At 37.1% G+C, this 16,584-nt stretch overlaps 2 protein-coding genes and 1 long non-coding RNA gene across 3 annotated transcripts; 1 reads left to right on the top strand and 2 right to left on the bottom strand.

Moving 5' to 3' along the window:
- Window positions 1–1,349: 1,349 nt before the first annotated feature.
- On the top strand, window positions 1,350–7,351 carry LOC135082807 (endonuclease G, mitochondrial). Its single transcript, XM_063977568.1, has 6 exons — window positions 1,350–1,811; window positions 2,161–2,363; window positions 4,656–4,779; window positions 5,225–5,337; window positions 6,071–6,251; window positions 6,921–7,351. The coding sequence occupies exons 1-6, from the start codon at window positions 1,605–1,607 to the stop codon at window positions 7,014–7,016; spliced, it is 924 nt and encodes a 307-aa protein (XP_063833638.1). The 5' UTR covers window positions 1,350–1,604; the 3' UTR covers window positions 7,017–7,351.
- On the bottom strand, window positions 3,499–4,621 carry LOC135082808 (uncharacterized). The gene is made up of 2 exons (XR_010259486.1): window positions 3,969–4,621; window positions 3,499–3,608 (listed from the first exon to the last, which is right to left on the bottom strand). It is a non-coding gene; the product is annotated as an uncharacterized LOC135082808 (long non-coding RNA).
- Window positions 7,352–7,560: 209 nt separating the features above from the next.
- On the bottom strand, window positions 7,561–16,584 carry LOC135082833 (eukaryotic translation initiation factor 2 subunit 1). The gene is made up of 7 exons (XM_063977596.1): window positions 16,452–16,584; window positions 16,125–16,362; window positions 14,255–14,483; window positions 13,608–13,840; window positions 10,313–10,428; window positions 9,438–9,549; window positions 7,561–7,694 (listed from the first exon to the last, which is right to left on the bottom strand). The coding sequence occupies exons 2-7, from the start codon at window positions 16,360–16,362 to the stop codon at window positions 7,627–7,629; spliced, it is 996 nt and encodes a 331-aa protein (XP_063833666.1). The 5' UTR covers window positions 16,452–16,584; the 3' UTR covers window positions 7,561–7,626.

The following is a 16,584-nucleotide window of genomic DNA, read 5'->3' on the forward strand; positions in this document are numbered from 1 at the left end:
CTAATATTGTCTCACAGTCATTAAATGAAACCTCCTTTTTTAAATTTAATTTTTGGATTTTAAATAACCAATTGCTTTCACTGAAATCAAACCATTTATTAAGATAGTCTAAACATTTATCAAGAAATAGCAAAAAAATCTTTTGAATTCCATAACTTTCTGTGGGGGGGATTTTGCTTCTAATGATTGCAACATTTTTTTTGTTTTGTAACCAAAAAAATATCTTTTTTACGTTGTTCTAGCGCAGATTTTAAAATTGACATAATATGTTGTGATAAGGATAGAAACATGCAATTTTTAGTTTTACAAAAGTAATACGATAGAGAATAATACAAAGCAATAAAAACCACCTGTTATAGGGGCATTTTTTGGAGAAATTGATCAAATAACCAAAAAAACACGAATTTAAAAGCAGAATTTTTTTCAAAAATATAATTTTTTATTATTTGTTGGCATTTTTTGTGTATTTTATGTATTTTTTTAGTATTGCCTGTTTTATTTTATTTGGAGTCTTTTTGGTATTTTTCGTTTTTTAATCGGCGTTAGCGGCGCAATAGAATTTGACGCACTTTCGTTATCACTACCACTTTCCATACCTAATTTATATAAGATTTCAACTTTTCAAAAGAAATAACAACATCTACTTGAAAACGATTCTGCCGATAAATAAAGCGGACCAAACCGACCAAAATATCGTTTGACGACGTTAAAATTTACGTTGTCAATTTGACATTGACCAGTTCGTTACGTGCGATGGGGCGGAAAGGTTCTGGAATGGAGGCCGCGTACCGGAAAACGCAGCGTGGGACGTCCACCTACAAGGTGGACCGACGACATCGTAAAGGTAGCAGGGAAGCGCTGGACGCAGGCCGCTACCAATCGATCAACATGGAAAGCATTGGGGGAGGCCTATGTTCAGCAGTGGACGTCCTATGGCTGAAATGATGAAGCTCGTTACGCAAGCGTTCGGATACACGCTATCGCCTATCGGGTATGTTCACGGACCTCATCAAAGGAAATGGTACGTGCGCAATAGGTTATATGACTTATCCATCTTAACAGTTAAAAGTTACTTTAAAGGTGCGTTCTTATTTTTTTTTAAATGATTTGTTTGTTAGATTTGTCGGTATTGAAAATATAGTATTTTTGCGTACTATATATTTTTTCAACAGTATATAGTACGCAGACCCGAAATATAGTACAATACTATATATTATAGTACGGTTGGCAACCCTAGTTGGAACTCGTAATGTTTTTACTCTTGTAAAATTGTATTTAATACGTAAGTAAATTGTTTTTTACTAAGGAGTAATATTAATTTGTAATAAGAAGTAATAGGATAGGGTGTTCAAAATTGAACCATTCTTGCCGTTTTAAAAACCATACATTAATACCACATAAATCGGAATTTTATGTATTTGACAATCAGCTGTTTTTGACATGCGAGATGTATAGAAAGTGAAGTGACAGGAAGAGCAGTGAACTTAACCTAAAATATTTCAAAATTTCGTAACATAAAATTCAGTGAATCGTTGTTTAATTTTTGAAGCGGACAAATTAACTTATAAAAAAAATTTTCAATCAATTCACGACAAGAAACGCCAATGTTCCGCAAAAAACTTTTTCAAATCGCTCAGTTAAGTTCGGTCGGATTAGCCGGGTACTATGCGGGGCAATTTAGAGCTAAAAGTGAGGAGAACGACACAATACTTATCGATGGTAAGGCAGTCAGGAACATGCCAGGGCTGCCCATTTTCGGGACGGTCTCGGCAGCCACTCCGTACACTGATAGCGGGTCTACTAAAGATCGGGTAAGTTTGTTGCAATTAGTTCCATAAATAGCCAAGTTCGAGGATAGGCTGTCTCTTGTGTGGAAGCCAAGTCCATTTCATTTTCATCGTCCTAGTATTTAAGGTTTTTTAATAAGAATCCTGCAAAGAAGTTTTCTCTAGGCCCCACAGACTTGGCCCTGCCCTAATCTGTGATAGGCACCCTAGAAGTGGCAACCATTTACTCTTTGTCTCAGTTCCAAGTAGTTTGGCCTTGCTATATCAAATATTATCGTATTTATTGTGAAGAAAACACCAAACATTTTTGTATTGATTTTATTTATTTGTTTTTAAGTAAATTATACTTACTTTTTTAACTAATTTTTTTCAGGTATCACAAATAATGAAATATGGTTTTCCAAGCTTGGACAATGTGCGGTCCTATGACGACTTTGTATTGTCTTATGACAGACGGAACAGAGTGCCTAATTGGGTTTTTGAGCATCTAACGAAGGCTCATGTTGCTAGAAACGACCAAGTGGACAGAAGTAAATGCGATTTCACTCCTGATGAAAGTATACATCCATTCTTCAGGTATGTACTTACAATATAATATTTTGACGTAACACATTTTAGGAATTATTGTTTATTTCTGCTTTGTCCCTTGATGCTTCTTCAGTCTTCGATGTGGTAGTAGAGTTAGAGTTTGCAGGCTTATTATGATCAGGGGGATAGTCGGATAGTGTGTTGTCAGGATTAAAAAACTTTATGTACACAGACCCAAACATATAAGAGAGTCTTCGTTCTTTCTCCAATATCTTCCTCACAATAGGGTCTGGAATGCCAAACATTATATCAGTTTGGTTTCTAAAGATTCTTGTATGATAGTGTTTCCACGAATGGCATTCGGCCCATTGGTTTTGTTTGGCCAGCATATTCCGAATATTGTCAAGTGTGGTGACTTTATGAGGGATAACAAGACTGCATCTGATCAGCTTTGGCATGTTACATTCTCTGACCACCTTCAGAGTGGGACCTGGCCAAGTCTCTCGCATTTGGCCAACTGTGCGTTCAAGCCACGTGACCGTTTCTTCATTCTCACACCATAGGTGGATTGACCCCCTAATATGAAGTGGTTTGCCTTTAAACTTCGGAACGAATTTATCAACTGGTTTGAGAATTTGATCAATCAGAAGATGATGAAGGGTATACATTGCCGATTTGAACTGGTCTCGTTCGAGGTTTGCGCCAGATTCGGGCATGATCACCATCTTTAGCTCGCTCGGGTCGTGAACCCTGGCACTGGTTGCCGCTAGCCTTTCTCTTCTCTGCTGTTTATATTCTTCAAGAGAGAGACCTTCCTCCACTGTAACAATATTAAGAAATAACACAACTCACTGGCAATGCTTAAAAATGACGTCAAGAGAATATGGAGCATTTCAGAAAACTAGGCGTACTCTTGCCCCATGACGGTAAGGCCTATACTGGCTTTATCGTCGCGTATGCGTCAGTTTAAACTAAAATTCATCCACGGACAGAAGGTCTTATGTGAGTATTTCTCAAAAAAAATGTACGTAACGAAACGGTAGTAACGAAATAGTAAGGCCATAAGGCTTGTTATACATTGGCGAAATATTGTGAATGCTCTTCATTTATTCAATTCGAAATATTTGTAAGTATGCACCCAAATACGGGGTAATATTAAGGGGTTAGAAATAAAATAAGGGAGTAATCATTCATACTATTTTAATAAAATTATTTTTGTTCCATCATGTTTATCCCTTTTGAGTCGTTCTCTGTAAGCTTTTTGCCTTTCGGCATTGGTTTTTGGCGGCATTCCTAAAAAAACAAGAGAAGTAATCACATAAAAACGTAATCTAAATGATTTGATAATTTTTTGCTGGTGGCACTTCTGTAAAGCAGATAGTATCCAATCCTTTTGTTATTAACGCTCTATATTTTTTTAAATAAATTAAGTAGTGAATATTACTATGCTTAGTCAGGTAATAACAGTATACACTCAGCATTATGTTGTACTTTTTCGTAACGTAACGAAATTCGTAAAAAACGTAACGAAATATTAGACAAAATGAGATCAGAAACAAGTATTTTTTTGATAAAATTTGTTACAGCAAATATAAAAGCTTACTAAATGTTCGTACCACACGTATTACAAAAAATGGTTAAATGAAGACTTACCGTTCTATATAAAATCGCTGATTTTACTGCCTGTTACGAAAAAGTAATCCCACAAAACACACACGTTTTCACTAATTTTCGCGATAGATGTTATGGCGGAGACGTCAGGTCAACAGCCATTCAGAGTGCAGCTATTGTTGTCCGTGTAAAATAAATACGGAATTGTTCAGAAACCATGGGAAAGTAGAAATAAATTGTAACTAAAGAGTAAATAACGAAATAGTAAATGAGAGCGACTCATTTTGTTTTTTTGCTTTAAATTGCCAATTCATTATGACACCCCATAGAAAATCAATTTGATACAGAAACTGCGATTACTGTAGAACGATAATACAAAGAAATTTACAATAATTTAGTTACGTATCGCATTTTATGAAACAAAAATACATGAAAAAGCTAGGGTGGCAAACAGGTTTTTGTATGAAAGGTAAAAAAGGACTATTTTTAAAATATCTAAATATTTGGTAATAAGTAGGATTATAGCTATAATTCTTCGTTATCTTAAAGATTAATATTCATCCTTCAAAATTGTGTGTGTGTTTTCTTTGTGTGATGATTTATAAATATAAAACTTTTGAACTGTTTCAAAGCACACTTTTTTTTTCAAAATGTACATTTTTTTTGAGAAATACTCATGTATCATTTTAATGGCAAAAATGGCTAAAAGTTGTTTTAATTAAATTACAGATCACAGAACAGCGATTACAAGGGCTCCGGTTTCGATAGAGGCCACATGGCCGCTGCGGGTAACCACCGCATCGCACAGAGACATGTCGAACAAACTTTCTACCTCACCAATATGGCGCCACAGGTAACAAATAAAGCTTCAACCACAACAACGCGTACAGATCGCCATCGCCGGCGCGATCATGACAATGGCAGGTCAATGACAGGTCGCGCGACCCATGACAGTCCGCGCGACCTGTCTTTGGCATAATTGCGCCGGCGATGGGCGCTCTGCACGCGTTGGTGTGGTTGAAGCATTTATAGTGTTTTAGATTGGGGACCGCGCGATGTTGTGATAAGACGGCAGCACGTCAAGCTGAGCACTGTAGTTCTTATGTAGTTGTAATAAGGTGTTATTGTGCAACGAAAATGTATAATCTGATGTGCTTTCGTCTTTACTAAATGTCAAATCCTCCAGAAAAGCCGTGGACAGAATCTCCTTATAAAGAACAACTAGCATTTTTTTATTTTTCCGCACTTTTTTCATACATTTCAATGAGAATGTTAATCAATTTTCTTTACTCTTTTAGGTAGGAGAAGGTTTCAACAGACACGCGTGGAATAAGCTGGAGAAACATGTTCGGAAGCTGACGAAGGTGTACGATAATGTGTACTGCTGCACAGGTCCGTTGTATCTTCCAAGGTAATCCATTTTTCGCATAATACGTGGACGCCACGCGACTTACCGGTGAGCCTCGAAAAATTTGTATTGTGTCTAAAGCCCGGTCCGTGAGCACGTAGAATTTTGTCCAATGACCCCTAGCTACCCATCCTTATCGCTCGCGCGTAATTATATTGCTGTCGCGACTGTGCAACTGGCACCCGCAGTGAGTGTGCGAGCGCGATAGCAACATAATTACGCGCGAGCAATAAGGATGGGTAGCTAGGGGTCATTGGACAAAATTCTACGTGCTCACGGACCAGACTATAGTGTCTCGGCAGTCAACGATTTAAGGCACTAATATATTGACACTGAAGGAAACTGTGACACCTCAATCGCCCCTGCCTAGTGTCCCTTTGTGCAGACGTTGGGCACAAGGTCAAATACCCTTGGGAGAAATGTTGCTATTCGGGATGCCAGATATTGAATTTAAATTTCATAACGTTTCATAAATAGCATTAACGGTCTAGCGCTTCTCAGTCAGGGCCTGAGTTATGGGAGCGGAACGGGAGGGGTGACATTGACATATTTGTGACGTGACAGAGCAAGAAATCTGAAGATCTGAAGTTCCGCTGACATTTGACGTTACAAAATCCTCGTACCTCTTCCATACCTAAGGCATTGACTGAATTATGCGCTAGACAAAAACATCAAATCAACTAATTGATTAGTACCTACTATATTTTTTTAGAAAAAAAAAACTTATTTATTTCAGACGCGAAGCCGACGGCAAATCGTACGTCAGATACCAAGTAATTGGCGCCAACACGGTAGCTGTGCCGACGCACTTCTACAAGGTGGTGGTGTGCGAGGCGCCCAGCGGAGCCCTAGACATGGAGGCCTACGTCATGCCCAACCAGCGGATACCGGACGAGACGCCCGTGTCTGCGTTTATGGTAAGTCCGGCTAGGGGCCATTCATTTGTTACGTAAGACTATTTTCGCTAGTTTTTGACGCCCTCCCCTAGCTAAAGTCCGGACGCCGAGCACGTCGAATTTCGTCCAATGACCCCAAGCTACCCATCCTTATCGCTTGCGCGTAATTATATTGTTGTCGCGTCTGTGCGACGGGCGGCCGCAGTGAGTGTGCGAGCGCGACAGCAATATAATTACGCGCGAGCGATATTCTACGTGCTCGGCATCCGGACTTTAGAAGCTGGAAACATTGCATTTTCGGATAGAACCAGTTTATTCTGTAACCTATTATTGATATCGTTTGAAAGTGCTTGTGAAGCACTTTCAGGATCAGTAATCAGTTTTTCGACATCTTGTATAGTTTAGAAATAATCGAGTGAGATCACTTATCATTTCCACCTTGTATAGGAAGAGCAGCACTTGCCAAATGTTTGTCTCGAAGCGCTGGTAGGGCAAAAAAATAATGAGACATGTATAGGCTCCTTAAGAGCATTTGACGATTTGCAAGTACTAATTTAATTAGTCTAAACAAATAAAGATAATTTTGATTTTGAAGACGTTTTTTTTACGAATATGTCGAGAAATGTAATATTTAAGACTAACAAATTTCTCTGATTACTTCGCAAATCTAATATGTATTATTTATTTCAGGTACCTCCTGAAACGATAGAGCGGGCAGCAGGTCTGCTCTTCTTTGACAAAATACATAGAAGTAAACTACATACCATCAACGGTAAAAAAGTTTAAAGTACATAATTATAGCTAATACTTAGGATGTTTTTGAAATTTTGTCGGAATTGACAAAGAATCGGATTTTGGACCTGTGAAGTTCAAGTATTTTTTTTCACAAAACTGATTTTTATTTCAATTATTTATCAATGTCCTCTGTTAGAAGTACCATACTAATCAGAGGTTTTGTTTGACTAGAGAACGATTTAAATACGGGTAGTTGAATAAAATTGCGAATCTTTTACACCTTATTTTGATGGTGAACTAAATAGTTTAGATTTTAATTTAGTGCAATATTAAAGGGCGACTTGCTGTGTGCTGTGAATTGTTATAGAAAATGTGTTGTAAATAAATGAAATCGTATACGTAACTTTGGTGTTTAATTACATCCCTAGTTGTAATTAATTGAATGAAACCTTTAATCTGGTCAAAATAGAACAAAATGTAGCGGTAAATAATATTGTACGTCTTCAGTTTACTATTAATAAAGATTTCGCACGCAGTGTAAAAGGCCTAACTCCAAAACAATCGTTTACGAATTTTCGTGAAATAAAACGCGTCATTTGTATAAAACGTGTGTATATTATAGTATTATTAACATGAGGCTATCATGACAGTATGATACAGTTCAGTTGTCGTCGTCTTCGTCGGAGGCGCCGTTCTGCTGCGGTTCGTCGACTCCTGCGTCGCCCATGCCTACAAAATTAAGTTAAATTTAGTAAAATTGGCGGGAAATGTTTTAAAACCTCGCTTGCATAGTCTAGGATTATAGTAATCTATACTACAAATTATAAATGCGAAAGTAACTCTGTCTATGTCGCTTTCACAACTAAACCAATGAACCGATTTTGATAGAGATAGTTTGAAAAGGACATAGAATAGTTTTTATCCCGGTTTTTGAAAAAGCGCGCGATAAAGTTTTTCTTTCACAGACTAAATTCCACGTGGACGAAGCCGCGGGCGGAAATCTAGTACTGTTTTTAAAGCTTTTTTTATGGCAAAGAATTATGTAAGTCATGGCAGGACTGAATTATCCCTTAACCTTGCAGGTGGTTTGGGAGCAGAGATTCAATCTATTTCAGATCTAGCAATTCTAGACTATGCAAAAAACCTAGCAGCCCATCCACTATTAAATTGAAGTAGATAAAGCTTATTAACATTTCGACCATGGTTAGATTTCGTGATAACAGTTTCTGTTCCGGCTTAAATTATGAGATAGATGAATAATTCTATTAAAGTACGGCCAACGAAAAGCGATACCAAATGTAAACAAACCCAATGTCATGGGTGAACCCGTCTGACTTTGACATATTTTGGCGGGAGAACGAGACATTACGACAAATACACAAGATGGGAAGAGACAGAATATATTGTCAACTCGACAGTCGTATCGACCTTTTGTATCGCTGCTAGTTGGCCGTACTTTACATCGTCATTGGGCAACAGTAAAATGAAAAATACACGCAAAGAAGACAGACAAAGCGAATAAAACAACGTAAAATGCGTCTAATAACTAAAAATGCTAATAAGTTTTACCAGTGGATGGACTGCTAACGGTCTACAACTAAAAAGTGCCGTCGCACTTCAGATCACTAGTCGCCCGTCGCCACAAATGCGTATTGTGATTCCGCAAAAACAGATCTCGAGGGGTTAAAAACATTCAATAAATTGGATAGAAGATCGGTCACATGCAAAGTTTTCGTATGAAAATGTTAGAGGCGGCGCGAATAGTGGTATAATGTGCGGTATTTTTTTTTTAATTAGGTATTAGTGTACAATGAATACATGCTTACCAAAAGGCTAGGTGATGATCACTGATGAAATGAAGTTTCAACTGATAAATTAATTAAGTGCCAAGCATTTTTTGAGTGCAGATTTTAAGAAATTTTAGTGAAGTGCAATTTAAATAAAATAATAAAATTAGACGATTATATCTAGAGCTACAAAGACGTGAGTTCTACATGCAGAAAGTGAAACTATGTAGGAAGCAATGATTTCTTTGTTTTTCTTTCGTATTATTGGGTGCTCATTTCCGAAATCTTCAAATCCCAGCATTGGCATGTTTTGTTATTATTACATATTGACGTAAGTGTAAACGTACCAAGATTCATTCAAAATATTATAGAATTTTTTGGAATTGTCATAAAAATCCAAAGGTAAAAAGGAATTTGACGACACGAGGTTTAAGCAAATTAAAAATTTAAAAGTATGGTGCAACCCAGTCTTAAAGTGAAAATCGATAAAATTTTATCGATTTCGAACGTAAAGCCCACACATTTGTCGTCTAAAATCATCGTTAGTATTTATATCACGGCGCGCATCGTAGCCCTCAAGTGAGCGTGAGCGTTACTCAAATCCGTTGTAATTGTAAAAAAAGGCTTTGAAAGTGTCACATTTAGCAACTTGTCTATGGGGGCAGTAAATGATAGCCATGGTTACCTTGGTCCTCGTCCTCCTCGGCGGAGTCACCGGCCACTTCCGCGTTCTCGGCCTCCGCGCGCTCCATCTGCCTGGCCAGTTCTGCTTCGTCCGTCGCGGTCACCACTTTAGGCTGGAATATTATCATCATCATGGTCAGTCACAAGTCACAAGTCATTTCTTTCGATCAAACACTAATAAGGGCTGATTTTTTAATCGTTGGATAACTTTGGCACTTTGACAGTTTCAGTATGGGAAATATGTCAAAATGACAAGCTTATTCTTCAGTTAAAAGATATCTTGACGATTGAAAAATCAGTCCTAAGTTATTCAATAAAGATTTATTATTACTATTTTAACAATTTGGCTCCACGTTCCACGACAATAGTGAAGGGATCAGCCAGTTTGTTGAACTATCACGGCTTTCGGACAATAATGTGGACCAGTGCTAAGAAGTCACTTTTGTCAGCCTCATTTTCAGGTCATTAAGTTTCCACTGCAGGAACATAACTCTCAATTTACCAGAAATAAATGGAGAATTTGACCTTCACTCAGGTCAAACAGGTTGAGGAGGCCTGACGTATGCATATCGTGGGTCGAATCACGAAAAGACGTAACTGATTTTTATCAATTTTACAGGAGCGACATTTAAAGATAATTTGTATGTATGGGAAATGTGAATTTCGGCCCTTTTTAACTGTCAATACTGGCTTTCTGACAAAGAATTCAGCTACGATCTTTTGTGAGGTTATACAATGAATGTTTTTAATTAACATGGTGTGTTTAACTCAATATCGCCATTTTGTTAGTTACGCCTTTTCGCGATTCGACCCACGATATTTCTCCCACAGTTTCTTCATACTTTTCATATTATGTTGATGGAAGTGTCTACTTACCGCCATCTGTACATTGAAAACTCCGCCGGCGCCCATGATGTTCTCTTTGATTTTGTCGATTGCATCCTGCAGGATTTTGAGACCGTCCGCTTTTTCGGGCGTTGATGTAGTCATTACTGAAATCAAAAAGATACACCTGTTTATAAATATATCGTCGGCGTCGTCGAACAACGACGTATCTGCAAAATGTTAAGTTTCCAGGAGAGCGTTTTGAAGTTTTGGAACCGGTTTTTTGTGTCTACAAAAAAAACTACTTAGCTGATCGGTTTCAAATTTGGGGATGTTATAAACATAAAGATGTTATTTTATATAAACTATGTACCCATCTCCAAAAATACTTAGTTTTTTGTAAAAATCACATGCGTCATTGTTCTATGGACAATTTGAGGATGTATGTGATAAACCGTCGTTGTTCTGCGAATTTTTTTAATCAAATATATGACGTATGTCACTTTTAGTCATTATTCTACGGAACTTCTGCCATGAGTACCCGTCGGATGATGAAGAAAGTTGGAGGAAATAAATAAAAAACATTGTTTATTAGGTTTGATTATTAATTAATTTATAAATAAAGACAAAAGGTATCAAAGAAAATTAACAAAAATCAAGGATAGATAAACCACATCCATATACTGCGGCAGGTTATGCAGAAGATCGAAGAGTATAACTTGCCACTATGCTTGGAGTTCGTGGACTATGAGAAGGCCTTCGATTTGATCGAGATTTGGGCAGTGCTGCAATCTCTCCCTGCACCGCGGCCGTATCGACTCTCGTTACATCGAGGTACTGAAGTACTTCTACATGAACGCATCAATCCGGCCCGAATACAGAAGCAGACCACGAGCGCGATTCCACTACAGCGAGGCGTAAGGCTGGGAGATTTTATACCTATTTCCAAAACTGTTCACCTGTCCAACTCCTGTAATGAAAGGATTCGGCATAAATATCAACGACGAGTACAACACTCACCTTAGGTATGCCGACGATAATATTATGGTCATGGCAGAAACTTTGGAAGACCTCGACACAATATTAAAGACCTTAATCGAGTATCCCAACGGGGCCTTTGGATGAACAGGGAAAAAATGAGCTTATGTCGAATGTCCATGTTGCACCCTACCCAAGTTCGGTTGGGATCTCAATTCTTGAGATTGTTGACAAGTAGGATGTCTACCTTGGACAAAAGATTTAGCTAGGTAGGTCCAACTTCGAGAAAGAGGTCAATCGACGAATCTACCTCGACTGGGCAGTATCCGGAAAACTAGACATCTTTTCGTCCAAAATCCTAAAGTGCCTAAAGACGAGTCTACCATCAGTGTGTGTTACCCTATTATAGGTCCAAAACGTTGGCTCTCAAAGAAGCTCAAAGTTGCACGGAGTGCTATAGCAAGGGTTATGTCAGTGTTTCTTTACGAGATCAAATCATAAATGAGGGAGGTCCGTAAACAAACTAAAGTCGATGACATATCCCGACAGATTAGCATGCTGAGTGACAATAGGCAGGACACATAGTACGCAAAACTTACGGCCAATGGGGCACCAAGGTTCTGGAGTAGGCGGCATACCGAAAAACGAAGCGTGCGACATCCACCCACAAACCAAGGCGGAACGATGATCTCATAAAGGTAGCAGGAAGGCACTGGATGCAAAAACTATCACCTATAAGATCTTGCATTTTTTGAATAATGTTGGGATCTGCTTGAAAGGGTAAAGGGGGCATTGATTTGACGGTGTAAGTGCTACTTAGAAATGAATAAAATAAAGACGAAAAGCTTTCTAAGCTTACCTATACTTACAGGGTGACGTGTAATAAGTGAACATCCTTGTAAGGGATAACAGGTTATTGTAACCAATTTATTTATGTAGGCATATGCTTAGGCAAAAGTCAAGCATTTCTCAGTTTTAATAGGGACATCCTAACATGGTGTTCCGATAAAAATTGAGCGGGCGCCCCTTTATCACACTTTTTTCTTTTATTTTATTACTTTTATGTTTTACTGTGTGTTTAATAAAGTCTTTTATTATTTATAGTTTGGGCTTTTTCTACCTTAGCTTACAAGCAGGAAAATTTAAAATCAGCTACGGGATATTAATTATTATTATTTTGATTTTTTGTATGGAAAAATTACATTGTGTTTTGCGTAGGCAAATACTTATCTAATTTGATTGCAAATGACATGCACTATAATCCTTTACAAGGATGTTCACTCATTACAAGATGTCATCCTGTATACGCAAAAAAAACTTTATTTTTAACACAATGTTTATTCTGAGTAACAAATCGTCAAAAAGAAACACATTAAAATCAAATTATTGTAGTCTCAATTTTTTATTTTGTTTTTTAAGCAATTTAAAAATAGAACAAAGACGCAATTGGAATACCCGTCCCTAGTACAAAGTCGGTTGTGTATATCCGACGTCAAAATTACCAAACTTTACCGAAGTACAACGATGGTTCTGATCCAACGTCAAACAAAAGTCCTTAGAACAATGTAAGTTCAGTACATCCGCCACCAAAAACAATTATTTTGTACCAAACATTCATTATGTTTATACTCATCAATCTACCTACAAATACCATAAAATAAAAACAAAAGGACACTGTTTCTTTTATTTTCGAACTTCCTAGTACAACGACGGGTGTGTACGTACGTCACAGTTTTTTTTTTCTCTGACTTCCCTAGTAAAGAGATGGTTGTGACTTTCAGTCATCAAAACGATAAAGTGTCCAAACTTATAGATATAAAGACGAAATTCTAGATACATTCAATATCAATACGAATACAAATGTATAAGCTATTCCAACAAACGATGTGCAGTCTTCCGAAGTACAATGACGCTTGCACAAACACGTCTCTGTACTGCGTTAGAATAATCACATCCGTCGGTGTTCGATTCTGTATCTTCGATATTATTACGAATTTGGAAAAAATAAAAAATTAGTTTATAAAGGGGCTATTTTAGAGTAGTTTAATGCAAAAAAACAGATTTTGACGGTTGCGATCATACGACGTTGTTCGACGACGCCGACGATATTACACTTGACTTTACAAAAAGCATCTTGTATAAAGAAAAGACAAATTAATAATAAATAAATACATAATAAATTGCTAAATATTTTTCACAATATCATTAAGAAGTAAAACATCGGAGAAGTCTTTTTCACCAGACACTTTTTTAATTATTTCATGTAACGTGAGAAGCTATGGGCTGATGGATAATTTTGGACGATATTAATTTCATGAGTTACTCGGGTATTTAGGCCATGATAATTTAAAATATACAGGCTATTTACCATATAAAGGTGGGGCAATTAAGTTGATTTTGATTGGCATATCCGCAGTGGACAGCGTAAGGCCAGCCTTCAACGCAGCCCTGACAGCGTCAATGCCTTCGTATCCGTAGCAAGCACACTCGATATCCGCACGGATCTTCACTGCTTGTGATGTCAGCTTCCTCTTGATGTTGGCAAGAAGAACATCTTTTGTTTTCTCATCGAGACCGCATTCGTTTAAAACTGAGGGATCTCTGGAAATTCATTTTTTTACATATTAATAAATCTATTTGTGATATAGCTTTTTAGTATTATTAGTATCACATGGCATCTAATATAGGCAAAAGTCATTATTTAAATCAAATATCAACATTGACAAAAAATTAATACAGATTGTACAGGCCTTATGCCTGTTTTCACCATCGATCCCTAATTTTTAAGTGACCCCTATGGTAACATATAACAGGAATTTTGTTTTCATAGGGGTCACTTAAAAATTTGGGATGATGGTGAAAACGGGCATTAGACTATTTGTTTTTGTTGTAAAGTATTCTGTATTACAATGAGATAAGATTCTACAGTGCTGAGCTTGATGTGCGGTCATCTGTACAATAAGTACGAAGTTTCTTGGAGTAAGAACTCTAATTAAAAATATTAAATTAACTCACACAGCAGCTTGTTTGAAGAAGTCGTAAGCAGACGCCTTTTTCTTATATTTCTCTTCAAAGTGCCAAGCAGTCTTCTTGTATAACTCCTCTAGCTGTTCGGAGCTTTCGTAGTGGAGGAGCTCGGCTACGTGACGCAGGATTGAGTTGACCGCCTTGGCTTTAGCATACCGTTCTGTACATTTTTCTATATCTTCTGCGGAGACTCTACGTTTTGACAAATCAATGTAACCTGTAACATGAATGTAGGATTCATTGGTGTTGTGTAAGACTATAGTCGTAAGACGATCGAGTTGTTATAAGGTTGTAGTAAAGCTATAAAAGATGTATAAACTTGTATACAGGGTGTTACTTTGCATTCTTGCCATATTTACAGAGGTTACTATATTACTGATACTGAACACAAATCCGTAAAAAAATAATGCCCGAAAAATTTTTTTTTTAATCTTGAGTATTTTATTTTATCGACAATCTGTTAAACACACCACTAATTATCGTAACGCATGCACATCACTTGTTGGCGATGGCGATGGAGACTTTTTTACTTTTTATTGTATTTTTAAATATCTATTGCAATCTATTGTCTTTAAAATGTCTTTTTGACACTTGTAAAAATCTGAGAAATCCATCAAACACAAATCACGTTATAAATAATACAAAAATGACTGAAGTGTATTCAAACAACGAATAATTTAATCAAAATGGTGCTTGGAGTGTCTGCAAGACGTCTTAGACGAAATGCTTGATGACGTACCCTTAGCGTTACACCAAATGCTCTACTACCAGCAGGATGGTGCTCCCCCACAATGAGGACGTCAAGTGCGCGAATAATACGTTTGGTGAACAGTGGATTGGACGAGGGGTCCAGTAGCTTGGCCACCACGATCCTCGGACCTGACACCAATGGATTTTTGGAGTGACTCGAAACGACTGGTATGCGCAGAAGAGATAAACAGTGTAAACGCGTTACATGAAAGGATTGTTTTAGTGAAACTGTGATACAAAACGTTTATGTGTTGCGAAAACTAAAGCGAAAAACCTACGCTTCGCCGTGCTAGACTGTGCCTTCATCAGAAAGGAGGACACTTTGAACACTTGCTTCGCAGTACGTAAACTTTGTAAGTAGGAACTTATAAATAAATGATTAATTGTGAATAAGGTGATTTCATTTCATACTTAATTTATTAATTTGTAAAAATAGGGTACAATGTTGTAAATTAATTGAAACCCTATTAATTATTACGTATTTTTGACGGTCCTAAGCCCGTAAAGTAGAAAGGAAAATCTGTAATCAACTGAAGAGTATTTTAAAATAGTTATTATGACTGGATAAAAAGGCTGGTACCCAAAGCCATAAAATTAAGAACTAGGCCACGCCCACTAGGTTTATTCCACTTGCACCTGTAGAACGTGCGAGACAAAATTGGTTTATTCCAATTTGTACTGAAAAACCAAATTTACTAAAATCTTAGTGTACTTTCTTTATGGGAGTCTCTTGTTTATCTTAAATAATAGGTATTGTTACCTACTTTTATCTCTGTGAATATGGCAAGAATGCAAAGTAACACGGTGTATTATTAGACGATAAATATACACAGTTGGTAAATTCATCCAGTTTTATTAAAAAATCAGAACTCCCACTTCCCACATGAATACATGGTGGTACATTGAACCACCAATGAATGAAATGACACCCTATTTAGTAAAATCTAGTCTCTCATTTTTTTGATGTTATATTATTTGAATGAATACTGAGTAATTCATCACGGTTTTGTTTACAATACCTTCAAAATTGTTGCATCAACCTTTTTTTCACAAAAATTTAAAAATAATTACTCAACTACTGTGTAAAATACATAGTTTTATGGCCAACCTTTTTCTTTGTCCACTCTTATAACCACCACGGGCTCAGTTTTTCCCACCCTAATCAATTTGTTGATAGACCTGATGCGTCTCCTCGACAATTCGGAAAGCAAGATCATGCCCTCAATGTTGTTATATTCGAGCAGGTGCACGTATGCACCCATCTCTGCTATTGACCGCACGTTTACCATCACTACATCCTCCACTTCTGGATATTTTTCTTGGTAAAATCTACAGGATAAAGGCATCTGCAAGAAAAATCACCATCATAACCTATACTTTTTGGAATTTAACCAAATTAACGATTAAAAACTAGAGCTATAGATCAATAAAATACCTTGACTGATTTACCGTGTCTTTTTAGTTAAATAAACACAGTAACGCCTAAAAAAATGATGAAATCGGGATTTTGTTCACGTTGACCACCGACGACAACTATTACGTTCCGTTTCAATTTGACAACAGAATTT

This window comes from Ostrinia nubilalis, chromosome 22 (assembly GCF_963855985.1).
Source record: "Ostrinia nubilalis chromosome 22, ilOstNubi1.1, whole genome shotgun sequence".
Classification (NCBI taxonomy): domain Eukaryota; kingdom Metazoa; phylum Arthropoda; class Insecta; order Lepidoptera; family Crambidae; genus Ostrinia; species Ostrinia nubilalis.